This window comes from Falco rusticolus, chromosome 4 (assembly GCF_015220075.1).
Source record: "Falco rusticolus isolate bFalRus1 chromosome 4, bFalRus1.pri, whole genome shotgun sequence".
NCBI classification, from domain to species: Eukaryota; Metazoa; Chordata; class Aves; order Falconiformes; family Falconidae; genus Falco; species Falco rusticolus.
This window is the reverse complement of record NC_051190.1, coordinates 18260605-18288308: the sequence shown is the minus strand read 5'-3', so window position 1 is coordinate 18288308 and position 27704 is coordinate 18260605. Positions and strand designations below refer to the sequence as shown.

General features: G+C 45.9%; 1 protein-coding gene across 5 annotated transcripts in view; it reads left to right on the top strand.

The window, feature by feature from the left end:
• Window positions 1–27704, top strand: part of FRMD4B (FERM domain containing 4B) — a 137984-nt gene that overhangs the window by 89487 nt on the left and 20793 nt on the right. For all 5 annotated transcript variants that reach the window (XM_037383971.1, XM_037383968.1, XM_037383970.1 and 2 more), the window contains 6 exons: window positions 3570–3626; window positions 4615–4637; window positions 18569–18652; window positions 19852–19917; window positions 20973–21030; window positions 21965–22051. In XM_037383971.1, coding sequence (XP_037239868.1) covers window positions 3570–3626; window positions 4615–4637; window positions 18569–18652; window positions 19852–19917; window positions 20973–21030; window positions 21965–22051 — 375 coding nt within the window. The remainder of the gene's footprint in view (window positions 1–3569; window positions 3627–4614; window positions 4638–18568; window positions 18653–19851; window positions 19918–20972; window positions 21031–21964; window positions 22052–27704) is intronic.

Genomic DNA, 27704 nt, shown 5'->3' with positions numbered 1-27704 from the left:
AAATGCAGTGTTTTGATAAACCAGTGGCCTGTCAGAGAGCTGCAGAAGGGGCTGAATCTGTCTTGCTGGTTAAAATGACTGGTCCGTGCACAAACTCTAATTGAAAAATATCAGTTTCATCCCCTCCCTGGAGCTGCAGCCACTAGTCTTTTAAACTTATTTACATCTAAGATGTAGAAGACTCAAATTCCATTATCTGAATTACATCCATCTACTTAACCTCGCGCTAGTGACCTTGCTCCCACTTGGGATAGGTCTAGGAAAACCTTCCATCTTCAGCTATGAGAGCGCTCACTGCCCTGGTTCCCAGAACCCCCCCGCCTGCTCGCTGAAGTCTCTGCTTAAATTACGCTGGCAACTGCAGGCATTGCAAATTAATCTTCTTGCAGCCATTTTCCCCCTCTATTTTTGAAATTTGACCTTGCTGTTAAAGCAGTGCTAAAACAGACATCCCTGTCCGCCAGCCTTAGGGCTGAAGGATGGTCATAAAATCCAAAGTATTGCCTGAGTAGGGAGAGCCACGGCTCGGCACTCCGGAGCGACGTGTATTGCTGCATGGATCTGTGTCAAGCCAAGGGCTGCCCAGACTCCTTGACAGCCCAGGGCAGGGCTGGATTGCATTATAGCAATGGCCAACTGGGGAACCAGGTGGCAAATAATTTTATACTATGATGGAAAATAATTCCAGGCTCAGGCTCCAAGAGACTTGTCACTTGTATAGCATTAGTCTGTTAGGCAAAGGCTGAGCTGGGCTTTAGGATCCCTTTCTTCAAACCCTTGCTCTGCTACTCAGCTACTGCATGACCTCAGGGCAGTCCTTTGGTCTCCCTGCATCTCATTTCTTTGCTTTTTGGCCCCTTTAAAGGGTAGGCAGTTCTTTCTCTGATGGGTCTTTGGGGGGGTGGGGTTTTTTTTTTTTGGTGCAGAGCCTCCCTCAGAATGGCCCCAGTCTCCTGCCACTGTTATTGTATAATGTGTATAAATAATATTATCACGGTATGTGATAGTAATTAGGGCTGGTCCACCCTGACCTGAGGCTTGCAACAGCTGGAGAGCTGTGATGGCAGCCCTGCACCTGCGGTGTCCTGTTTGTCCCCTTTGCTCAGGTCAAGACACCTTCAGCACCTTGTTTGAGAGAAGTCAGTTCAGGGAGAATCTCCTTACCCGTTTGCTCCTCAATACAGCTTCGAAGCGAATGCATTTGAAATGGAAGACATTGGCACAGCGAAACCCTTGCTGTGAATGCAAAGACTGAAACTTTGTTGCCTGAGGAAGGCAGTCCCCTTTCAGCATGTTTGGTTTCCAAAAACCCTCCACGCAGTGGTGTGTGTGATCACTTTTAATGTTTGTGGCAATGCCATAGCAGCCTAGTAAAGTAACCAGAGTTTCTTAACACTCATTTTTTAGCAACAAGTAAATAAACACAGAAGGGCAGCCTCGTAATTGCTATTGCTAATTAGTTAATGGTTGTGAGGTGCTTTGAAGATGAAAAGTGAAGAGGTACTTGGTTATTAAGTCCCAAACATCCCTGTAATGCCAACAGCAGCTATTGCTATGGGTCAGCAGAGACTTGCTGGCTGCAGTAGCTCACAGAGTGCTGCAAAGTTTTTCTTGGGGCCAGCAGCAAAGAGACGAGGGCCTTTGGACAGTTAAATCTCGATAACTTTTCTGGTACTGGTTCTGCCTTGGGGTGGAGAATGGTCTTGATGAGCTTTAAGGTCCCTTCTGGCCCTGTTTTCCCTGATTTTGTGGTCCAAGGACAGCTTTGCTGACTAGAGCCTGTCTTTCCTGCTGAGCAGGGGTTCCTTGCAGTGGCACTTTCTCACGCTTGGGTTCCCCGCCTGCCTGTGCAGGAGAGCATGGTGCTGGGATGACCTGATCTCCCGTAATCCTGCTGTCACAGTTGGACTCAGAGGCTGTTTGAGCAGATGCAATTTAGACTTAAAAAAAGGCAGCTCAGATGCATGACAAAGACTAACCTGATACAGACCTGGAAGTAACAAAGTGCCTTAAAGTTGCACCTATGTGAAGAGTTTCTGGGCTGCAATCCTTGCCCTTTTTCTTAAGCATCAACATGAAAGAGATCTGAAGGAAGGATGAACTCAAAGCTTTTTTTGTTTTTCCCCTCCTAACTTGTGATGTGCCTCTCCTCTTCTTCTAATAAAATGTCTGGGAATGCTTTGGAGGCTACTTCTGCATAGCTGTTGCCACACCTGTTGGGAAGGGGAAATTCCTCTTGGTCTGCCGCTGCAGAGCAGCCTGGGGGAGTGCTGCTGCTGCCGGAACGTTTTATTGACAAAGCTGGCAAAAAAACTTCCTTTCCAAGAAAATTGAATTATTTGTTTGTTCACTTTTGAATTTAGTCTCTGTGGGCCAGACCTGCAGCTGTGGTAAATTAGCTCAGCTCCAGATGTGCTCTATATATTTTGAGATGTCATTTCCCTGTATCTGTATGTAATTCTGTAGATCTTCCTGCTGCCCTGGTTTTGGCACTATTTCAGCCAAAGTTTCCAAACTTTCAGTCTGCTTTGTCCCCTCATTCAGCTGACAGGTCTTGTGGACAGAGGATGTGTTGGGATCTTAGAGGCAGGAGACAAGCATCATGTCTACCACCTTCACTTGCAAAAGGTCAATAAGAGAAAAAATAATCTCTGTATTCATGTGCTGGCTCATGGGCTCAGTTTTGTCCTTTATACACAGTTTGCAAGATGCAGTAGGTATAAGGGGTAGCTTTGATAACCCAAGAGCCCAAGTGTAACTGCATCTTCTACTCTTCCAGTGTTACTGCTGGTCCAAGTATAGAACCAAGACCAGTTTTTTTGCTGGTAAGAAGCTAACTTTGAAAGACTGCGCTTAAGCTCGCAAGCAGGGAAAAAAAAAAAAAAGGATCTTTGTGTAGTTTCAATGTTTTGACGTTTATCAGCTGGACACCTCTGAGGCCAGCGTGGGCATAGCGCTGCTGGGACAGGACAGGTTTTGCAGTGGTGTCAAGGCGTGGGGCTCCATGCGGTTTTTCTGAGTGCAGCACCACAGCTCTGAGGTACTTGCAAGACCTGGAGCCTGCAAGATCCGGACTGCACGGGGCGAAGGGAGCTGAGTTATGCTATCCTTGTGACTGATAAGCACTACTTATCTAGCATCAGGGGTGTGCGTACCACCTCGCAGCAAAGAACCCAGATCCCTGCCCTGAGGAGCTGGTGTGCTTCAAGCCGTAAAAATACCCTTCTCTCACCCAGCCCTGCCTCCCTGCCCCACGGCAAGTGCGTCGTGTGTTTGCGGGGTGCAGGATCAGGCCCCGAGGAGGCACGCACAGCCGGATGCGGTACCGTCCAGCGCAGCGCAATAACCGGCAGCTTTGCAAAGCAAACGGCGAGGGCGAGAGAGGCGCTGGCGGGAGGAGGAGAGGCGCTGCCATGCTGACAGCGGGTGTGGGGGGGCAGCCCAGGGGCCGCGGGGAGGGGCTCCAGCCCTGCGGGGGCGGGACGCACCGTGTCTGAGCGGTGCGGAACGCCGCGGGGCGGTGCGGAGCGCTGCGGGCACGGCTCATGCTCTGCTCTTTCCCTGCACAGGGGCAGATCGAGGTGGACAGCGAGACCGTCTTCAAGTTGGCAGCCCTGGTTCTGCAGGTAAGTGCCTGGTCTGGCTGCCGGGGACCCGCTGGGTGCTGCGCCCCCCGCACAGCCAGCCCGCTGCAGCATCCCTCGGGCGGGGGGGACGGAAAGCTGGGAAACCTGGGGAGGGGGCTCGCCTTATAGGCGAGAGGGGGAAAAACTTACGTGCAAAGCTTGAAATTGAAAAAGGGAGGGAAAGAGGAAGAACTCATCAAGGGAAGGCATTTATTTGGGTAGGCTTCCATCCACTTGTCACCTGTTCTAATTTAAATACTTTCGGGAGATCTGGGAAGAAACAAGTACAATATTGTAGCTAAATTTACTGTTATGCCTGTGAGTCTTAGAGCATACGTTTTTGATATGTCTGTTATGTTGAAATATGCGATGTCAGTTTTTCCTTTATCAAGTTTTGTTGTACTCAAGAGTTAAACTCTTATTTTAATTTTTTTAAACAAAAATACAGATTTTGATATTAACGTTAAAACAAGGGGGTTATTTACTGCTTTTTAAGAAATAAAATTTGACCTTTAAAACACCGGGATTTTTCCTTGTTGCGCTGTTGGTGACAAAATGTCACCAACACTGACACTACAGCAAAGCTGCAGCGGCTCAAGCTGCCCCAACTGTTTTCATCTCGAGCGAGTGGCGTTTGCTCAGCTACCGACCCCCCTGCAAAGCCAGCCTGTCCCTGGCCGCGGCCAGCTGGAGAGAGCGCTGTATTTTGCTGCTTGTACAGTAAAAGTGATATCGGATTTGCAATATGAAATTCATCCCTGTTTTGGTTGCTGTTTTACTTACGGTGTAGTTGGATTATCTGTAGCTGGAAGTGTAAAGGGCCAAGTTCTGTGCCTGCTTGCAGGCAGCCTCCGTGCTCTGCGCCGAGTGGAACTGGGGTCAGGATGCGGCTGCAGAGCTGTGGGAGTGGGGAAGTGAACAATGCTGGGAAAAGCAAGGACTTTTGAAGAGATCATGTTTTAATTCTGTCACTGTTTTTCAATTGTAGGAAGCTAAAGGGGACTATTCCAGGTAATAACATTTTTCCTTTCTAATACTGGTGTGCTTGATGGATGTGTTTTTCTGTGTTGGCATTGTATTGCAAACAATCAAAAATGGGGGTAAAGTCCAGCGGCCAGCAGTGGCTGAAGAAAGTGAAATGCGCTGCTGGGCTGGATAACATCTGAGTCTGCAGGGTGAGTAATCCCTTTTGTGAGCAGGCTCTGAGTCAAAACGCTTTTTCAGGCTGTCCTGCTTTGCTCCCCTCCCCGAACACGGGTGCCAAAGCGGAATGGCGAGGAAGTTCCCCCTCTTTCCTACCCCAGAAAGGCTGTGCTTTGCACTGTGGCTTGTGCCCGTGTGGGCAGCCCTGCCCGTAGCGCCGCAGCACGTGCAGGGACGTGGAGCCCGTCAGCTGCCGGTGCCGGAGGTCAATGAGCTGCTTGCTTCGGCAGCTGCCCCTCGGAGCCTCTCCCTGCTCGTGCCTGACCCCACAGTTGTGTTGTAGCTGGTGTGCGACCCGGTTGCTGAGCTTTAGCTGTCCAAAGCTGTATCATCAGCTTGGGCTTGCCCTTGGAGATGGCTTTCTACCACGCACTGGTTATGCTAACTGGCTGCGGGGAGGGGGTGGGGTCGCACCCCGACCTGTTAGAGCCAGGGGAAAAGACCTTCTATTAGGAACAGCTCACTAAGCAAATAAAAAATCAGAGGGTTGGCTCTGGTCAGGTTAATATTTGACTACTTGCTGAGTTTCCATATGGGAAGAGAGGTGTGTTTTGTGCTTTAGCTACAATGGCTTTCAAGAACCGTGCTTTGAAACGGCTCGGTGAAGAGCTATCTGCCCAAACACGGGGAGCAAGTCACATCTGACTGCCAAAGTGACGTGACTCTCTTTTCCTTCAGTGTGCAGTTGTCAAGTGAGTGCCAGTCCTCCTGCCTGAGACCCTTTCTTCTCTAGGTGCCAGTCCTTCTCCGCTGATGGACATGCTCTGTGAAGTCCATCACAACCTCCTTCTTTTTGTTGGCATGCTGTCATGCCTGCAGGGAGGAAAAGATGTCCTTGTGACTGAGATCAACCGGGTGGGCTGGCTGCAGAGACAATTTCTGTTTGTGTTCACGTGTAGACCTGCTTTGTGACCCACAGTATATTGCTTATAGCTGCAGCATGCTGTATTTTTCTCCAGAAAAACTGCTCATCTTGCCTGATCTCACAGGGACACCCTATGATGCCCCAAGCTTAACTCAGTTTAGGCACAGATCACCAGACAACTGCTGTTCACTTTACAAGAACGAACTTGTTAAGCTGTAGCAGCTGGTGGCACATGCTGTCAATTCTCAAGAAAAGGGGTTAAGGTTAAAAACTCTCTTTGTGGTGAAAACCTCCCTTACGTGGCTTAAACTTAGCACTGACTCCTTATCATTTGCCATAAATAGGTTTGTAAGCATTGCTTCACATGCCCAAGATCTGGGTCTGTGGTTATTTTCCGTGCCTCTGCGGACATATTGCAAGGAGTGGATTGCCCATGGTTACCTTCAGAAGTATTTAAAGAAAACTGGAGGGAAGAATACTCTGCCCACAAGTGTGATTTTCAAGCATAGCTCTTCCCCTAACAGTTGCATGAAAATAGCCGCAGCAATTGTTTCCTCTGTTAAACAAAACATATGTTATGCCTCCGTAGCAAATGAGCACAGCCAGCTGTCCCAGGGCTAGCGAGCACACCAGGAGTGAAGGAATTTCATTTTATGTGTCACAAGTGGTCCTTTGGGCTACTGCTGATAAAGCACTAGCTTAATTACCAGCATATCTTAACAAAGATACTGCAGGACTGGCCTCCCCTGCCACGCTTGCTGTGATACAAGGCACAGGTTCTTGCAGCAGTGCCACTTGTGCGCGTGGTCGCCTCCGTTTGCTGTGGCCGGGGTTGGTGCATGCGTTGTTTGCTGTTGTCTGGCCATTCCGCCTTGAATCACTTTTCGGAATGTGACTCTTGCACCATTTCTGCTTACGTGAGAGCACACAAGTTCCTTTTTTGTTTTATATCGGATTAGTGTGGAGTGAATGCAGGTAAATACAGGAATTGCCTGAAGTCCTAGAGATTAGCTTTCTGGAAGTGAAAAAATGGGCCAGTCCGGACAACGCTGGTGATCTCTGCTTGGCTGATTTTTCACACATCCCCCAGGGAGCTTTTCCATGGGGACACGTCCAGTAGTGGGGTCACAGTGTGGCATGCCCACTGGCTTTAACTGGGAACAGGCAGGTCGGTATCAGGGTCCAAACGCTTCAAACTCCTGCGGCTCTGCAGTAACCCCTTTCCCAATCCGCTGCTCAAATTCTCAGATAAAGTCTTGATGGCAGAGAGCAGCAATCTCCTGAGAAACACCCTCCCCTGTGCCGTGCTGAGTGGGTGAGCACATTCTTTTGAAATCTGTTTATTTTCAGTGAGCAAACCTCATGCATGGGCACTCGGAGAAAGTAAAAACTTTTGATTTCCGCACCACAAAGGTCACTCTGGAGGGACTTCACACCGGCAGCATGAAAATATCAGGGTCTTTGGGGTTTGGCTCTTGCAGGTGGTTTACAGTAGGACCCTGGGGTCCTGAGCTGGGCTGTTCAGAGAAGAGTATGCACCTTATCGTTTGGAGAGAGGCTTTATGCAAGGTAAACCACCCAAGTCCTGCTTTGAGAGGACCCTGGCTTTTAAGACATCTTGATAAAACTGAAGTACGTGCTTCAGAATTGTACCCACAGCATGTCCATTGCACATGTGCCTGGTCTGGACAGCTCTGGTTTCCCAAAGGCAGTCTGAAATGACTGTGGACTGCAGGAGGAATGATTAATGAAGGTGGTGGTGGATCACGGTTGGTATAGCTCACCGCACACCCGGTTTCTTTTCCTGTTTACTGAACTGGCAATCCCAGGCAAAGTAATTACCCCCTGTATGTGATGAAGAACACGTTGCAGGGGCACTCGGGGCAGCATTCCTTTGCCCCTTGCATGGGACAGTGTTGGGGCTGCCATGGGCAGAGCAGTTCCTCCCGAGAGTCTTGCAGCTCTGGTGTTCCTGGCAAGCCTGGGATGCTCCAAGTCTGTGGCTCTCGTGCCCAGTGCTTGCACAGGAAGGCAGTTTTGCTCGAGAGGAGGGATGTAACGCTTTGCTCATGTTTGTTTTTCACAACTCGTGTATGGCTTCTAGCTGGCTGCTTCTCTGTTTAAATGAATTCCCATCAGTTCTTCTCTAGCTCCTGTAATAAGATCCTCAAGCAAAGTATTAGTCATTAAAAGCAGTTTTGAAACTCTGCATTAGTTAATTGCGCTCCTCTGCTTGTATTTGCACATGAAACAGAAAAAGCTGCAAGCCTGGTTTTACAAAATTGTGATTTTTAAACTATGCAAGAGTTCTAGAAGGAGAATTTGATTCAAGTTGCAGCTTCTGGCATGGCTCAATTTTTTGGGGAAAAAAGTCCATATTCTATCAATTTTTGAAATTTTATTTAAATTTTAAAGAAAGCTAATCTCTTGGCAGGCAAGCGAAACAATAGATCAGTCTGGTAATTATTCATTGTGTAAATATACAACATAGAGTTCCTGCCTCCTTGGGAAACAAATGATTTAGCTGTATTTAGTTTACAGACGAAGTATCTGCCCTCGAATATGCTGTACAATAACAGTATATAGTATCATTTTTCTTAGTGGTTTGATGAAAGAGACAGTTTATAACTGAGACTTCCTAAATACTGTCCTTCTAGCATTAGAAAAATGTTTATTAAAGTCAGAGTAGCTACAGGGACTGTGTAAGGGAGGTAACTTTTTAAAAGTTTTTCTGACTGGTAATCCTGGATCGTATTTTCTCCCGTAACATTTCCAGGACTGAAACCCAGCCGTGCTCCCTGAAAGTTAATTAAATTGCTGGAGGAGGGCTTCCATTTTCTTTAAATAGCTGACACATTCAATTTTGATTCTGGCCTGTGGGCTGCAAAGATAACTCCCGACTGGTATAACATAACACAGACTAAATAATGAATTCCTGATAGCTGACATGTGCGAGGCACCAGGTTTATCATTATGTGGGTGATAAATGCCGTTTGTAAAAGGAAAAGGTTTGTGTGAAAGATACCTCTGCAAACTGCAGCTATGGAGCAATTGGTTCAGAGACTCCTGAATTTAAAAACTTTACTGAGGAAAAAATGAAGTGCCTGGTCTTGGTGCAGAAAACTGGTATTAACAGCTTGCTCCTAATTAAGAGTGTATCTCACTATTAGATTTTTGAGTAGCATTTACTGGGGAAGATGACTGTTTTGCCAAACAATTTGGAAAACCTTTTGGTAGGAAAGAATGTGTAAATGGTAACGCGGGCAGTGCTGGCAAATAGCTGCTTGAAAGAAGTTAGTAATTCTCTGATAACAAAGCACCTGTTCGCTATACTGCTTACCCCAAGATTAAGGTAGCTTCAGATGGAGGACACACCTGAGATTTTCTAGCGGTGGCTTGTCCAGCCTGTTTTTGGAAATCTCACCAGGTCCATATGACCAGAACTCCATGTGTGGCCATGTCCAGGGCTGGGGTCGGAGCAGAAAGACAAATTTGGACCAAAGCTCCCAGTTGTTCCTACTCCCCTCTCTCCGGTTTGCATCCTGGAGAGGTCTCAGAGGGCTCAAGGTGGGTCCGTGTGGCATGGATGGAGCCCACCTAGTGTGTCCCAGCACTAAGAGGTGCTCAGGCGATGGGGCCAGGCTAGAGCTGACCTAAAGAAAGCCCTGAAATGGGTACAGTGTGGGTGTCTGGTCCCCTTTTGCTCCACAGACCTGCTCCCCTTCTGCTGCCCTGTTGGTGAAGGAGACCAGTTGTGAGCTGTTCACTGGAAGCTCTTTTCCAGAGCCACTGCGTTTGGGGATGACTTACAAGGAGATGCCCGTGCTGGTCTGACGCAGGGAGGCTGAAGACCTGAGCATGGTCTAGGTGCCTCTCTCAGCTGCCAAGGATTTCCTTCTACATGTAACAGTGGGTGATAGAAAAGAGGTGTTGGCTCACCATAGGGTTCGCTCTTAGGGCATCCATCTGGTGCCTGTTATAAGTAGCACTGTGGTTTAGGTTTTGATTTTCTTTTCCATGCACTGATATTTACAGAGGCTTTCTCTAGTGTAAGCCACAGCTCCCCGTGGGCTGTGTCTGCCTTGCTGTAAATCAGTGCTCGGCACTGGTGCTGGGGTTGTGCTCCTGGTGCGCCACGGCTGCTTGTTTGCCAAGTGAGTCATGGTGTGTTTTGCCTTTCAGCTTTGACTCTGCACGCTTTTTCTTTAAAAATCTTTGCCAGGTGCTTGCTCCATGAACCATTAACTCTGTCTCCGTCAAACCCAGCTGCGCGCTTTCCTGAGCTCACACTTTTGCAATAAACAACTAATTTGAAAGAAGATGAGCGAAGATTTATTAACTTGGGGCCTGTTCGCTGAGGGGGGTGATTATTTATTTCACTTTATTTGGGAAGGTCTAATGAACCAAGGTAGTAAATTAGCAAGTTTAAGGAAAGTTATGTTTGCTATTTATTTCATACAATGATGACAAATCCGCTACTTGACAGATATCAGATACCCACTTCCCCAAAGAGCGCTCTGCTTAACTGAATTTTATATCCTCTTCAAAGAAAGCTGGCTGAAACTAGTAATTTTTCTCTAGCAGTGTGCAAATCTTGCTTTTCTTCTCAAGTCACTGCAGTTTGGTTTTTGGGTACCATGAGGAATGGGTGGCTGAGGCAAGGCAGTGGGCAAAGGGCAGGGGGGGGAAGGAGCTGCTGAACATCATCCCTGAGCATTTAGGCAGCAGTTCTGAGGTGAAAATGTTCTCTCTTGGTGTGTTACTTTTCAATAAAAAGTGGAAGTTCACTGTGTAAACTAGGTGTAATTGTGAAAAAAATATGGAGTTAAGACCCTAATTTTCTGCTAGACTTTTTAACAGCAAGAGGTGGTTTTTTCTACTGGTGCGACTTGTAGATTCAGTTCAGGGCAGACCAAAGCATACATAGTCATTGCAATTATGTTATTTTAATGGGATTTTTTACCATTTCCTATTTTACAGCAGTTCTGTAAGGACTGTCGAGGAATTGCTTCTCAAATAGCAGATGAATTAGGTGGAAGCACTGTGGGTGAAATGAGCAAAAAGAATTAGATGAAGCAGGGAAAAAAGGATGTTTTCAGTAACTTAATAATCTGATCTCATGGGATTTACTGCTTATGTATGGCAGTGTAACTTTTAATATCAATACATAATGATGGTGATTTGGTGAGGTACATGCACTTACAGATTTCATATGTGTGACATTCATACAGTTTCTTGAGGGGCAGCAAAGAGGTGGTTGTGTTTTGTCCTCTTTAATTGTCCCTCCACAGTCTTTTCTTTATTTTCTGTTAAGGCACTTTTAACTCAGAGAGGCAGTGCTGTAGTGGTACAACCCAGCCCCCTAGAGAGGGCTTCTGCGTGTGCTCTGCATCCCAAGCAGGTAGGAGACAAGGCAAGCATGGTGCCAGAAAAATTCATTATCCCCTAAGCTGCGTCCTGTGCAGGGGACAATGTTGCTGTCGTAGTTGTTAGCCTTGGAGTAGCGTCATGGCATCCGCAGCCTTAGGTGAAACATGCTGTCCTCCTTGTCCCTAAACATTCCCTCAAACACAGGTTCAGCATTAAAACACATTGCTTTTTCCTGTTGTAAAATTAAATTTCATGGCTTTTGCATTATAAGGTATTCAACTCCTTTCTGTTGAAAATCAGGAAAACTTTGGTCTACTGAGAGCTTTTCCAGTCTTGCACCATCAGCTGTGAGCAGGAATTTGGGCTCTGGTCTGACTCCAAACAACATCCTTGCTTTAAAAAAGCAAAAATAAATATCTCTTGCTTTTCCTTCCCATGGTGGTTGGGATGTATCACGTGGGGTGTAATTTGTGCTTTGAGGAAATGGAACGACAACTTTTCAGTCTCAGCTTTTTTGCTTTTGCAGATTTGTGAGGCCTTTATCATTATTTGGATACGTTATTTTTCTTGTGGTTCCATGTATCTCTGTATCAGCATGCAGGGCTGTGATAACAAGCTTTACACTGTGCTGCTGTAGTCAGACATGCGAAAACCCCACCGCTAATATGGCTAAGCTGACTTTTGTGTGAACAGGAAGAAAGCCTGAACATTAGAAATAACAGTCTGTTGTTGTGAGGAAGGGTTTGGGATCCTTCAAGCGTTGTATCAACTGGGAATAGTCATCTTTGGCTCTGCAGTAAATCCCCAGGTAAAGCAGAGCTGTTCTGCTTCCCGTCTGGTCTGAGAGCAGCACTGCCAGCACGTGCCGTTGGTACGGCTGAGCAGCTCTGGGAACGTGGATGTACTGCGCCAGATCCATGGGACTGCGGGCCATCACTGGTGGGAGCTGTGGTGTGCAAGGACCAGAGGGTTTTATCCTCAGAATATTCATATTTCACAGCAAGAGCTGTAAAAGAAGACTTGAGAATTTAGGGCAGATTCAGGTCACAGGTTTTCTGTAGCTTCTTTCTTGAACCTTCTTCTAGTTCAAGGAGAACTGCTTCCTTGGAACCCCATTCCTCAACTGCAAAGTGTATATATGAATTTCCCAGAGCCAGGGTGGCTCTGGGAGCAGGTCATGTTCGCATTTGTCCAGTCCCCATGTCCCAGGCAGAGAGGTGCATGCATACAGCTGATCTGAGAAATGTTGCTTTTTCCTTGGTGCTTTTGATCCATCTTCCAAAAGCCAATGAGCAGGGTCACCAGACCCCCGTGAGAACAGTAGGCACTGCTGCTGCCTTCTGAGTTGGACAGGGCTCAGGAAGCAGAAAAATTATCCTAAAGGAGCAGGGCTGGAGCTGGAGGTCAGGTCTGGAGGTCCAAGGCTATGGTCCAGCCTGTGCCGAGTGTGGGAGAGGGATGCCCAGCCCCAGCCACGCTGTGTGTTTGTTGCGGGTCCCTCTGGAGCTGTGAAAGTAAAGCTGTTGGTGCAGCACAGCATGGGAACCCACAGCACGGCTGCGGCGTAGATGCATGACAAACCTGGCATTGAAAAAGCCATCTGCACTGCTTATCGTGTTCCTTTTCACGTATGGGGTTTGGAAGGCTCTTAAAAATGCTCCTTCAAATACCTCTGTGAGCAGGCGGTCCCTATCTGGTGTTCAAGTGGCAGACTTTGCAGCCCTGCCCCAGCAAAGCTCCCCGCTGGCCGGGGGGGCAACGTTTGGGCTCCGGCTGTCCCATGCCAATGGGAGCCCCTTGTTCGTGGTCTTTCCAGATCCTGGTCTTCCTTCAATAGAAAAATAACTTTCTTGAGTGTGCCAGCAGACCATAAACTGAAAGGTTGGGAAATGATGGGAAACGTCTGGCATTTGTCACAAAAGAGGATTTGTCAGAGAGCCTGTTTTCAAAATCCTGCTGCCAAGTTCCTGCTGCTCCAACATACTCAAAAGCTGCTAAATCCATCGGCTCTCCCCATACCCTCCCTGCTCTCTCTTCCACCCCCAGTCTTTTTTTCTCTTGCATTTTTAACCCTGTGCATTTTTCCCCCCACTCCACTGCCTTGCTGCTTCCTCCTCCCACCTGTTCCTCGTGGTACCCTGAAAGGCAGTCCAGCCTCCATGGGAGTGTGAGGTTGCCACGCTCTGCCCTTCCATTTATTTTTAAACAAAACAACAGCCTACAGGGAAGTCACCTGTTGCTGGAGCAGTCCAGCTGCAGAGTGATGGTCCGTGTTGCCCTCTCTCGTCTGTGAACATATGGAATGGGAGCACCTTGGAGGCTTTGGTGATGCTATCCTAAGCCTGGTCACTTTAGAAAGTCACTTTAGGACCGGGCTGGGGTATGGGCAGCAACATGGGATGTTCTTGTACCGTTACAGCATTGCTTGTAATCAGATAGCAGAGGAATTCAGTGGTTATCCTGGAGAAATAGGGCCATTACTAACATCATCTGAGTAACCTGACCAGCCCTCTGAAAACTTAAGATTGTCAAGCTTTCAAGTGTCTAGTCTAATTGTGTGCTGTTTCTGTGTATTTATTTCGCTAGCTCTAAATATAACAAAAAGATTTTGAAGCATCTTGATGATGCAGGGTAATATTGTATTGTCCTTTAGCTGTGAAGCTCCACATTGCCTTGTATCTCTCATGCAATTCTCAGAAGCATTTGCTGATTTGTAGGTGTCCATGAAATAACTTTCAGGTTAACTTAGGAGGTTGGTCGATAACTTTTAAAAACAAGGCTACTCTAAGTTCTGTCTATGGTGTGCTTAAAATTCATTTTAAGAATTAACCGAACATAAAATTGTGACATTTAGAAAGACTCAGGAGTGACTTATTCTAACGATCACATAGCAACACAAGAGTAAGTATTTGTGTGAGGTCAGGAGGCTTCGAGAGTAGAGCACAACCACTATGCAGTGAGTGCACTTTCCCCAGTGATAAATTCCTACCTTATAAAGTGTTATGACCTTGATTTAGCAGAGGCAGACACACCTGCCATCACTTTAGTCAGTTAAAAGTTGTCTGAAGTCCTATCCTTATCAAGTTGTTAATATTTATAAAGATGATAAGGGCTGATAAGCTTTTATGTTGTAGTCCAGTATATTGCTTTTGCTGCTCTGGGTGTGTCTGTTGCTCTTCACGTTTTAGGCTAATCTCATTAACCACAGTTTATTACATCGAAGCTCTTCCCTGCGTTAGCAACAGGCATAAGCTGGTTTTGACAGTGGGCGCAGGGGGGAGAGCCTGGGCAACCACTGAGGAGTGGTCCCAGTTGGCACAGTTCTGTGAATCTTTGCCTGGCAGGGAGTGTGGAATTGCTTGATTATAAGCTGTGAATGTGCACTTTCGCGAACCATAAATATATATGTCTTTTTTGATTCTCAGTAACGTGTTTTAGGCAGAGTGTGCCACGATAGTCTGGCTTGGTTCCTTCCCATATTTCTGGTGGAGTTTTAGCAAAATGCCTAAAATTTCACTGTGAAGCCAGTGGGTTGTAGGAAGCATGTGGGATTGGTCTTGGTTTGCTGCTAGAGATAGTAGTTTGAATGTGAGAACTCCTATTAGAAGTACGGTATGTGGTTAAATATTGCTGTGGGTTATTTTGGAGACAAGCTGCCCTTCCGTCTCCAGAGAGCTGGCACTGCTGAGCAGGGCGTGCTGCTGGGGATAGTGTCCTGCCCAGCGTTCGTTCCTGTTGGGACAGAAAATGAAATGTGGTCAGCACCAAGAAGAATGCAAGCTGAGGTTTGGCGCGAGGAGGATCTGATGTCATTTTTCATTTACATCACCCAGGTCAATTCAAGTTCTGCTCGATATCTGCTGGAGAGAAAACTTCCCTTTAGAGGGTGGAATAGGAAGGAAAGGGTCTGTCTGCTGGTTTTCTTTAGTTCTTCTCCATAATGGAAAAATACTTGAGATGAGTTTCCTATATTCTCCTCCTGGGGAATAAACAAACCTTTTGCCAAAAAAATGTTAGTCCTCTTGACTCTGGGCAGTTTATGTATTGAAACCATGCCAAGAACCACCAGTCAAGAAGCCCCCTCCGTAGCAGAGGTCAGATGAAATACAAGTGAGCCTCTCCATCCTGCCGGCCGAGTCGTCCCACCCTGATGCGAGCATCCCGTGGACATGCCAGATACAACATTGGTGTGTTGGGCTGGTAGATAGCACAGACGGTTGGACATCTGGAGCTGGGGCTGTCTGCCCTGTGATTTCTGCATCGTCTTGTGGCCCCTGTGAAACCAAACAGGAACAGGTAATAATTCAAACCGTCGCTCCTGCTATCTGGAGTCGTCACCTCTGGGGAATGGCTGGGTCTCGGAGGGCTTGGGAAAGTGATCCTGAAGGTCAAGGGGAGACGTGCTTGGGCTTCTCAGTGCAGATGAAGTGATAATGAACTCTGTGGAAGGAGGGGGAGGACCTTTTGAGGCTTTTATTATCCCTGAAGCCGTGAATCATCCCAAATGCTAATCCTCAGGCGCGCAGTCAGCAGATCGGGGTTGCTGCGTGCCAGCCTGCGCTGTCTGAAGGCGTCCAGCGTGCAAGGAGCTCTGCCCTGTTTCTCCCAGGTCTTTTACATTTTTCTAGGATGGTTTCATCCTTTATCTTACAATTACGCAGGGGGAAAAAAATCTTCATATAGCTTCTTGGAGACTTTCAGGCCTCATAAGTCCATTTTGATGGACTGCCTCCAGCTGCAGATGGATGGGACGGTGCATCTGTACCTCAGGGTATGAGGATGAGTTCCTTCAGGAAGGCAGGTCCCAAGGGCCAACTTTGCCCTGTAAAAGAAGTGTTTTCTCTGCTATTGCAAGAAGTTGGATGCGTTTGTAGTTTGGCAGAAGAACAGAGAAGGTCCAGCTCTGCTGTGAGTTGTCACAGCTCTGTGGCCTCTGCCTGCTGACAGAGCCTGTGGTTCTGGGTCAGCGCCGGAGGGACGTGCCCCATGTCGTTGCAGCCCTTTAGTCGCGATAAGTCCCAGCTCAGAGCCCACAAACCTTGTCAGGGAGGTGGGTGTGCTGGCTGGCGCTTGGCTGAAATTCAGTGGTAGACATCTCCATATTGATGAGCTGCTGCTCATTACTCAAGCTTAACTAGTGCCCTCACTTTGGTGTTTGAGGATCAAGTAAATTGCTACTTAACCAGGTCTAGAGGCAAGGGACCCGAAAACCAACTGGGAAGGCGAGTAGCCCTGCTGGAGGCCACCAATTGTGCAAAAGGTGGCACTTCAGCGTGTGGTAGGGTGCACCTGCCAGGATTCGTGATGTTTCTGCAGAGTCTTGGTGCCTGCGGGGTAGCTGGCCCTGTAATGACTGGCGAAGGAGAGCTTGGCACATTTTCCCCTCAGCTGTAGTGGTGACAGCTTGGGAGTCACCTGTCTCCCCTGCCCAGCTGCCTCTGCCAAAGCTCAGCTCCTGCCTCCAGCATCAGCTGTGGTGCTTCAGCCCTTGCTTGGGTGGTTTGTTGTTCATTGGCAAGGAAGTTTCTAACTAGGGGTTTAGAGACCAACCATTAAACCTCTGATTCTGAATATTGTGGATTGAGAATCTATATTTAGAGGAACAGCCCTTTTGTTTGGTAAAAATGAGCTATTTCGTTATTGCTTCCTTCCAGAGTCTCTCCTTCTTCACTGTATTTCCCTGCCAGCCCTGACTGCTGCAGCAGCCATTGCAGTTACAAGTCGGGCTTAAAAATAGGAGGAAATTTTTATTTCAGTAATCAGTTAGCTTGTGAGTCTGATTGAAGTTGGAAGTGACCTCAGGAGGTCATCTGGCCAAACCTCCTGCTCGAGAGGAGTCAGCTGTGAGATCAGGCCAGGTTGCTTAGGGCTTGGGTTTTGGGATGAGGGTTTTTTTTTAATTTTTTTTCTTTTTTCTCTCTGGTATCTGGAGGCCTCAGGATAGTGTGCTCTGTCTGCATTTTCATGTGTCCCTACAAAACCCTGGTAATCTACCTTCTCAGCTGCAAGCTGAGATGTCCAGCAGCCTTTTGAGCCACTCAAAATGGGCTTTTAAAGGGTGAATAAAATGCTCTCAGCTTTTGTGAGCATTGGCTGTATTTGAAGGGTTGGGAGGAGAGATCCCGATTTTCCACCCAGCTGTCCCCGTTTGTGGCATTTGGGTGCTGGCCAGCTTGCAAAGAAAAGTGCATATTCCTGGCAGAAGAGTGCCGGCCCAGCAAAGCTCGGCAACAACAGCTCCTCAGCGCTAATTGACCCCTTTCTTGGCAACTTCATCAAAGACGTTGAAGAATAAATAGGCTGTTGATTGAACTGTTTCCTCGTCCCCAGAGGTGGTCCCTCCTAGTCAGGGTTGAGGCACATTGTCAGGGCTGGGGAAGGAGCTTGCAGAGCGATTAGCCCCTGCTCGCCAAGGAACAAAAAGCTTTAATTTACTGCGTCTTCCATGTGACATCTGCTGTGTGAGAGGGAATGTGGTAGGGGTTTGCTGCAGAGGTCGAGCTGCGGTGCCCGTGGAACAGATTTCTGTGCTCTGGTCCATTCTACTGATGCGCAGTGTGCTGGTTTTGAGGGAAGAGGGAGAACATAGCTCAGATGAAATCTCTTCATAGCGCAACCTGATGAAAACAGAGGTTGGGAGCCGGAAAGCACCTTCAAGGAAAGCCTGGGTGCAGGAGTCGAGGTGGATGCTGATGGACATGACTGATGCATTCTTTACATAGAAAAGTCATGTTCGTGCTTGTTGGCACTGCTGGGAAGGCACGCAGAAATCCTGCAGAAATGAGGCGTGCAGCTTTCAGCTGATTAATTAAGGGAGCACACAAGAAGAAAATATTAACCATTTTCCTGATGACTGTAAAGAGATATTTAAATACTTTGCTGGGGTTTTTTGTGACAAATTGCATTCAAATACTTCAACACAATTTATTTTGTTCCATGTTAAGCCTGGAGTCCAAACTATTTGAACTTTCTATGGAATAAGCAGTCCAAGAATGCTGTTTTCAGTGAAAATATTTTAAAGTATATGAACTGAAACCTTCTGTTTTGAATGAGATCAGTGTTAAATTCTGAGATTTGACAAATACCAGGCTGCTTCATAAAATATATTGTCTAGAGGTAGGATTTTAGTGAAAAGCAGAGCAAAAATTGGCACTACCACCTTTGCTTTGGGGAAGAGGCTTTCCTCCTGCAGCTGTTTGAGGGCTCATTCTGCACTCAGCAGGTAGAGTGAGTGTGTGCAAAATAAATATTGATAGGGTGCTCCCGCCGCAGTGGCCCCAGCGTCACGTGTCTGTGTAATGAGTTACAGCATGAGTCTGCATGACACCATATACATCACTGTCATGTGAGAGGGCCTATAGAGTTACGTTGCTATGACAGCCTGATATGGGGCAACGCGATGTTCTTGGGCAGCAAATACAGCCCTTTCCTTCTGCTGAAATGAATGATTGCATTGATGATTCACTAGCAGTGACTCTGTGCCATTTTTGTGGGTTTTTTTTAGTGATGAAAACACTAGAAAAGACTTGAAGACGCTGCCTGTCTTTCCTACCAAGACACTGCAGGAGCATCCATCACTCGCTTACTGGTGAGCTATTTAATTTAAAATGTAAATCATTGCTACGAATGGTAATGACAAGATGACTATTAAACAGTTTTGCAAACTCCTTTAAAAGTTTTCAGCCTGTATGATATAGGACTCGGAGTTAATTGCTCATGTTCAAGCATTTCCAGTTTCTAGAAGTTTATAAATTATGCAAGATCAGATGCAAATCCCTCATTGAAAGTTTGCTCAAATGAAATTCCTGGATCAGACTATGTGGGGACCATGCAGTAGAATGAGCTGACATCTGAACTCCAGCCAAGCCTGGGTTTGCAAAGAGCACCTTGCTCTTCAACTGTCGCACAGTAGAGCCTCTGTGGTGGGTTGACCTTGGCTGGCTGCCAGATGCCCACCCAGCTGCTCTCCTGAAGAGGACGGGGAGAAAATAAGCTAGAAAAGCTGGAGACAGAAAGGCAGGTCCAATTATGTGGCTTGAATCTGCTCTAAAGGAATTGGAATGAATCAATAATATTGTTTCCTTGCAATTGATTCCCTTTGTGAAAGTTTGACTCCCTCATTTGTTTCATTTTTTTCAGGCTTGATGCCTATCTGATGGATTTTCAAGTATACCAGGACATGCTTATGATTTTTTTTTTTTTTTTTCAGAATGAATGGTGCTGGGTTTTCCTTTGCTTCCAAGTGTCTGACACTTAAACGCTTATTTTATTAAGCATTCCACTAAAACAAAATGTTCAAGTACATAACAGGAAAAATGCAAAAAGGTCATTGCTGACAATTTTTTTTTTTTTTTTTTTTTTTTAACCTATGAAAGTTCAGGGGGAAAAATACACCGGAATGAAAAAGTTTCTGGTTTAACTTCTTCTGTCTTACATATGGAGCAGTAACCATCCTTTGAAGTTTTGGTCCTTTGGAATGTGAAAATGAATTTATACAATTAGCACCATTATTCTGCAGCAGCATCTGCAGCAGAACAGGCTGATCCGAAACGATTCGTTAATTAGTCTGGAACGCGGTATGCGATGGCAGGGATCAGGCAGGCAGCTCCATGCTGCCTAATGAAGGGTGGGAAAGAAATCAGTAAGAAACAGAATGTAAACCAGAGTGAGAAATGTACAGAAGGACGCTTCTCTGCATGCTGAGCAGGCGTCTGAATTTCGACAGATGCTGTCACACATGAACAAAGTCACTGAGCCTCTAAATTGGGTTTTGTGCTTGGTTTGCAGTGAGGACAGAGTAATTGAGCATTATACACAAATTAAAGGTCTGACCAGAGGACAAGCCATTGTTCAGTGAGTATGACACTTGTTAATTTGTGAAGATGATATTTTTACTTTTCTTCTGTTCTTTGTTGAGAAGTGGTAATGCAGGCTGTTTTGGTCATTCGCTTCCAAACTTTACAATTATTATCTGTCAGAGTCTTTTTTTTTAAATTGAGTTATATTTTAAAGTTAAATTATTTGAAGTTTCAGATTTCACAGGCTTGCAGTTAAGGTTGTGTATCTTCGTTCATATGCCCCAAATATAAAAATTTTTTTGGACTTTATTGAAAGACTCTTCTCCATACCCTGCTTGCTATCAATTAGTTTTCAAACCAAACTTTTAAAGGCAAGTATTACCTGAGGTCGTATAAAAAACCCAAATGCGTGTTTGTTGAAATTTTCAGAATTTGGCTTTCAAAAGAACAAGGTCTTCCAAGATGCATACAGAGCTTGTGGAATTCTATTTTTAATTTACTGTTAATATTACTGAATGTACTTACATATAAATGCAGCGGGATGTGTTATGAGCCAGGAAGTTGGACTGCTACGGTTGCATGATGTAGAAAACTTGTAGTTTTTCTCACGTACCTCAATGCCTGTAAGTGTCTCAATAATTCAGGAGCTCCTTTCAATAGGAACAAGGGAGAAAATTGTCTGTTCAGTGCTTGTCTGAATTGCCTCATGAAACAGTCGTACAACTGCCTGAACACTTCTGGAGCCTATCCATTGTAACCAGAGCACCACAATGGAATCATTATAGACAGGTCTTTACCACCAGCATTTCCCAAAAGGCACACGTGTTCAGCTCAGAATTTTTACTTTCAGTTCTTCAGCCTTCTGATAAAAGATGGAATGTTCTGTTGTATGAGAGATTTTCCATTTTCCATAGCTGGGCTGAAGTATCACATCCTTCCCAAGCCAGGATGCTAAGTTTTTTTTGGAAAATGTGGGCCTTCAATTATTAAGACCTGCAAAATATCCAAATGGTAAATAGCATGTCCCAAATGTACGTGTGAAAAAAATATGTTAATAGATATTATTCCCTCCAGAGAAAAACATCTGATATGCTATAAATCTGTCTACAGGTACATGAAAGTGGTAGAAGCTTTGCCAACATATGGAGTTCATTACTATGGAGTAAAGGTTAGTAAATGCCTGTGGATAATGTGATTGCTTAGCTTATTACATGTGATTACATTCCTATAGGAGTAGTTTGATGATTCAGTACACTTCTATCAGTATTAGACCCTGCATTTTTCAACCTCTTTAATTTTTCCCACTTCAGTATTCTTAAAAAATTGTTTCCAGACAGGAGCAAAGCATTACGTGCTACAGAAGACAGAAAGGAATCTTTGTAAAACCTTCTGTAATCCTATCAGGAGCTAAATTCATATAATCTTAATTAAACAGGTTATCACTTCTAGATCCAAAGCAGTTAATAGTTTCCCCAGAGATGTTTCTAATTAGGAAAAAAATGCAATGTAAGAAAGACTACTTTTAAGTGGCAGGTGATTAGTGGGTGCGTACCTGGAGCAGGGAAATGCTGAGAAATATTTTTGGTGATGGCAATACAGCATTTATTCCCATTGTAGAGCAGAGCCTGGGCCAAAGCATTTTGTGCAGAAGAGCTCAGCAGAGATAATGTCTCCTTACTTAGTCATGGCCATGGCACTGGTACCTGAGGAGCTGATGCTTTGCTCTCTTCTCTCCTCCTGTGGCTGTCTGTACCTGAATTTCCTGGATGCACTCACTCACCACAATTTTTCTGTCCCATATCCTTCCCCCCTCACAGCCGCTCCTGCAACAAGTGACACCCCATCGTTTCAGCAGCACTGTTGCTTTTTTTGCCCACTTTGCACAACCACCACCCAGTTTCTTGCCTCTGTCTGGAAAAGCAGGGGAAGAAAATTTCAACACTCACTTCAGCAATCCACTTCACATCACTGTCTTTGCAAAAAAAAAAAAAAAATCTTTGTTCAGTACCTACTCATACTTGTCACAGAATTAAATGGGCTGTAGTCTTGGAATTGTGTATTTCTTAAGTAGCTCTTGGTTCATGTAGGTGTCCATTTTTCAGGATAAACAAGGAATCCCGTGGTGGCTTGGCATAAGTTACAAAGGAATAGGCCAGTACGACTTACAAGACAAAGTTAAACCCAGAAAAGTAAGTTTTTTGTGTCTGACCTTTTTTTTTTTTTTTTTTTGGGGGGGGGGGAGGTGGAATATTGCATGTTAGAGTATACTTTTTCAAGTTGTTGCTTGTTAAACTAGTGAGCAAAAGACAAAGGGTTGGAGGCAGAAGGCGAATTCTGCTGGCACTCAGGCAGTCGAACTCTCCCTCACACAGATCATAGACATTCCCTTTGGGAACTTTGGCTCCTGTGTTGTCCAGAGTTTGGTGGTCTCGGGACAGGAATTTTGGCAGCCTCCAGGGATAACTACAGAAGTATGAAGCAAATGGGTTTCTGCAAGTCCCGGACTAAAGGCCTTGTACTCGAGCAATGTATCCACTTGGCTTTCGTAGGTGTGTGTTGTGTGTGAATGGATAAAAGGCTCCACTGATACCTGCGAAATACAAGGGAACTGCATGGAACTGCAGGCCTGTTTGGGCAGCCCTATGTTTCCATGATGCAATGAATTGTAAGAGGAGGCTGAGAGTAAATGCCAAATGCTGGAGGTCGTCCTTCTGTTTTTCCACCCCTCTGCTCCCCCGTGTGTCTCCTGCAGAGCGAACTCTGCCAGCAAACCTCCCACATTGTTTGAACAGGGCAGAGGGTCCCGTGTGGTGCTGGTGGCCCCCCCGGACGCCCCGCCGGCTAGCCCCAACAGGCTCCGCTGCCGGCAGCCTTGGAAAGCCCATTGTGAGCCCAGCACACTGGGAGCTCACCCGGTCCTGTAGCCACAGGCATCTCCCCATGACAGCGCTGAGCCTTGGAAGCCTTTGAAGGGTGATTTAACCCGCCTGGCTGTTAAAACCACCGGGGCTGCACGTGCAGGAGCCGTGCGGTTGGGCTGGGTGCGTGTGGTTTCTTTCTGGTCGTGTCTTCGTTGAAGTATCTGAGCCGTGAGGAGATAGGGACCTGGAGTTTTGCTGTTCTTCTTCCCCGGGAATGATCTGGGCAGGAGTTCACATGAAGCGTGTGCTTCCTGCCAGGGAATTTTATATTTGCAAAATGATATTGTTTAGTGTATCTGTGCCAAAAAACGCAGATTAACAAAACTTCCTTGTTAAGAGTAATTGCCCTTCAAGCTCCCAACTTGATCTTCTCTTTTTCCAGAGCAGGCTATGACTTGGTTTCTTTTGGTGTATTTATATACCTGTGTGTCCAAGGTTGATCTTGTATCTCCTTCCTTTGTTTAGTAAAGCACATAGTTTCATCCCAGGTCTCTCTTACTGTACCTCTTCTAAATGACAGTGACACAAGAGGAACCCCAGAAAGTCAAGTCAGTGTTAGTGCAGCTGTCAATTGTCAAAGGAGAGCATCAAGGAGCTCCTCTTGCTCATGAGCACTTCCCTGGTTTTAGGCAACATCTACAAGATTTTTTCCGGTCAGGTCAAACACGGATCACTCTCTAGCCCAGATGTCCAGCTGTGACCAGCAATGCTTTCCAAGAAAATGCAGCCTGCCTGGCTAGAAACATTGCTTCACCAAGCAGTTTTTATGCTTGTGGGATTTCAGTTTGCAACATCAACCAGGCAGATTAAGAAAAATTTTTAAGGTCAGCAGGGCCCAGATACCAAGTCACACCCTGCTACAGTTTGTTACAAGGCGTTGCCTCTGAATGCACCGGGAGCTGTGTTTAAGAAAAATAAAATAAAAACCAAAGTTCACCTCTGCAGTGGAAGTGTTACAATGGAAATGATACTAGTTGTCTGCTTTACTGTAGTTGTAATTATACAACAGAAGATAGAGATGAAAAGGGAAGGTGGGAAAGAGGAGTCTAAATGCAGAGGGGAGGTATAACACTAATAAGCTGATTGAAAAAGTGGGGATGGATATGGCTGTAGTATCCTTATGGATTTGTGTCTGGTGTTAATAGGAAGGGACACAAATGACTGAAGCCACAGCTTGTCCTGACACATGACTGCTTTTAACCAACGTGGCTAAATATGCAAATGGTTTCTTTATACAAAAAGTGTCTGAGGGTTTGAAATATAAAGTGCACTTCTGATGTGATCCATGGAAGCACTTGGAATCAGATCACTTTTGGTGGGGGGAAGCAAACGCTGGATCCAGAGAGGCACCCGCTTCCAGACTTGGTTTTGGAGTTAAAATGTTGACGTACTGCCGTTTATTTCAGCGTAGCAATAGCCTTGCTGCCTGTGGTGCAGCAGGCAGAAGTCTCCTTTTAACCAGTATTGTTGTTTGTTCATATTTATGAATGTATCAGAATATATTTCACAGAGAAAAGAGTCTGTATAGCTTGCCTGAATCCCCAAGGAATCAGCAAGCACAGTCCTTTCAGAACCAGCAGGCAGGAGGGGAGTAGGCATGGTTTACATGCCTGTCTTTTGGAGCAGAGGTGTTGGTTTTGCTGGATTTAGCAGAATTTTCTTGCTTTCCTTTGCGGGATGGAGCCAAAGTCAAGTGCCATGTGCTGGTGTTATCCTGTGGATCAAAAGTGCTGTTGTGTTTATCCCTAGCCATCTGGGAAAGAGCATCCTTATTGTGTTCCACTTGTCCAGTTAGCAATGTTTAAATATACATGAAGCTGATTATCTCAATAAAAGGGAGGGGCTGAGTCCAAGTCTTACAAAGACCAAGCTGATCTTTGCTAATTTTACAGATACAAGTGATCTATGGGTGTGCAAACCTCTCTGACCCTGGCTGCTGTGGGAAAGCTGCTGGGTTTCAGGTGGGAGGCTTTGGGCAGGAATTGGTGCCTGTGCTCCAGCTGAGTTTACACCAGGGGGTTTTATTCTGCTCCCCCATGTCTTTTCTGCAGTGCTAATGGCTGCTGTCAGATATAGCTGCATTTGCTTAATGTGTTCATCATAGGCATCTGGTAAGAGTCCACATTCAGAATAAAATTTTAAATAATAATTATGATAAAAAATATTTATGTAACTAACTGCACCCATTAATGAAGCATCAGTCAAATCCCAGCAAATATAACTGTACTCCTCAAAAAGTGAAATCTTTTGGCTTTATCAAAGCAGGTCTCTAGGCAAAGAGACATAAATATGAGCCTTGAAGCACAGTGGTTATCCCAAGACTTCGCTGTTGGCTCAACACTGTTGTGTGAATTCCAAGGCTGAGAACTCTGCACAGGAGACAACTTGCACGATGGACCTGGATGAAGCAACCTCCAGATCCTTATCTTGATCCAGCCTTGCCAAGGCCTGTGCACGTACTGTCAATCATCTGTGAGGGAAGCATGTGTTGCGGGAGAGGACGGTGCGTGACTCAGGGCTGGACCAGGAGAACCTGCTGTGTGTGTCTGGGTGTAAAGCTGGCTGGGGAGGTTGGAGTCCGGCTATTAATATTCTGCTGCTTGACCTGAGATGGTTTGGAGAAAGGAGTTTTGTTGCTGTAAGTTACTCCTGAAAGCTTGTATTGCTTTGGAACTGGTTTCCGGCAAAGTGAGCCCCTGTTTTACCCCTCACCGACAACTGCAAACTGATGAGCACGGAGGAGAGCGCTGTGCTCCAGCTCTGTAATAGACTGAAAATGGAGAGTTATTTTTGCGTCACTTAGGAAAATTGTCCTTTTCTTTGTATAGTGGCTCCACACTGGCTGGAGGTTACGCTGAGCTCTGTTGATTATAATCCTGAAGTCTCACAGGGCATAAAAAAAGACCGGCTTTTGAAACCCTTGTTCCGATTTCAGCTCAGACCTGGGATTAACTCTGCAGTCCTGCTGCTTTGCAAACATATTCTCCCTTTGGCTGCAGTTAATACCAAGAGATGCCTCCTGCCTGGAGAGATGCCTCCTGCTTGCTATGGGGTGGCATGCCAAGATCCTGCCCCAGTCTCCTCTGAATCAATTAGGGAAAGCATAAAACGGGTCCCAGGAATTTGTTTGCTGTTTCAAAACAGAATAGATCTCCCTTGTATGTCTACCCCTATCCTCCCTGATGAGATAAACAGTGCGTCCTCTTGTTTATGGAATGTGTGTTAGGGTATGAGTTGAGTTTATTCTGTGTTCAGCCAGTACGTGGTGAGCCTCTGAGGGATAGGAATTTGGGAAGGCAGCTTGCTGGCTTTTTTACTTGTTGTCCCACTTCGTTGTGTTTCTGTGGTGACTCCTTGGTGATAAAATGAACTATAGTGTCTGAAGAGAAGAACTAATCTTGCTATGGTATTGTTTCAAATCTACAAGAATTTCAACTCTACTGCAGGTTGTTGTGAATGCATTATGTTCTTAGAAGTGGTTTTGTTAGAGTTTACTCATTTTGAAATGGGTAATATTTATCATAGAATCCTAGAATGGTTTGGGTTGGAAGGGACTTTTAAAGACCATCTTTAAAGGTTCCAAAGGGACAGCTCCTACTAGCCCAGGTAAATGACATCAGTTGCTCTTCCCTTATCCACCAACACTGTAACCCTGTTGTAGAAGGCCACCAGGTCTCTCAGGTGCAGTTTGCCCTTTAGTGGATCTGTGCTGGCTGTCACCAGTGATCTCCTTATTTCGCATGTGCCCTAACATCATTTCCAGGAGGATCTGCTCCATGATCTTGCTGGGTACAGTGGTGAGACCAACTGGCCTGGGTCTTCCTTTTTCCATTTTTAAAAATGGGGGTTATGTTTCCCCTTTTTCAATCGGTGGACTGCTACGACTTCTCAAGTACAATTGATAGTGGCTTAGCCACTTGATCTGCCAGTACCCCAAGGACCTGTGGATGCACCTCATCAGGTCCCATGGACTTGTGCCCCTTCAGGTTCCTTAGATGGTCTTGAACATGATCCCCTACAGTGGGAAGTTCTTCATTCTCCTGGTCCTTGCCTTTGCCTTCTGTGAGCTGGGCGGTGTGGCTGGAGCACATGCCCGTGAAGACTGAGGAAACAAAGTTGTCTGCCTCAGGCTTCTCCATGTTCTGGATAACCAGGTCTCTGTTTAATTCCAGAGAGGGCCCACATTTTCCCTAGTCTTCCTTTTATCACCAACCTATAGAAGAAGCTTTTCTTGTTGCCGTTGACATCCCTGGCCAGACTTAATCCTGTCAGGGCTTTACCTTTTCTGACCTGATCCCTGGCTGCTTGGACAGTTTCTCTGTATTTCTTCCCAGGCTCCCTGTCCTTGCTTCCTTTTTGTGTGTGTTTTTGTCCACGAGCTGCATGTTCATCCATGCAGCCTCCTGGTGGTTTTGCCTGACTCCCTCTTTGTTGGGGTGCATCACTCCTGAGCTTGGAGGAGGGACATGTTTTGATATTTTTCTTTTAACTCAACATACACTAAGAGCTGATGCTGAAAGTTTTCCCTTGTGGAACATTTACTTAATGTAAATTTGCTGTCCTGCTTTGCGGAGTGGTTCAGAAGACAATGGCGTTTGTACGGGCTTCTCAGCAGGCGGATCTAATTAGGGAGAGATTTCTTTTACGGTGTTTATTTCTCACTGAGTAGAAGCCATTGATTTAGGCGTAAGAGGCTAAGCTCGCATGATGATTTAAAATAAACACAGAGCTGTGATGAGACCACTCTGAAATTCAGTTCCTTCCAGATGTGCAGAAAGTTGCTTGAGCATCGCCTGCCCCAAAACACACGCGTTTGGTGTCGAGGCATCTCTCATTCTTACTAATGCCAATGCCAGTGAGAGCTGGGCAAGGTCAGATCATCACATGTTAGAAAAAATGTGACTGAAGAGGTTTTTATAGG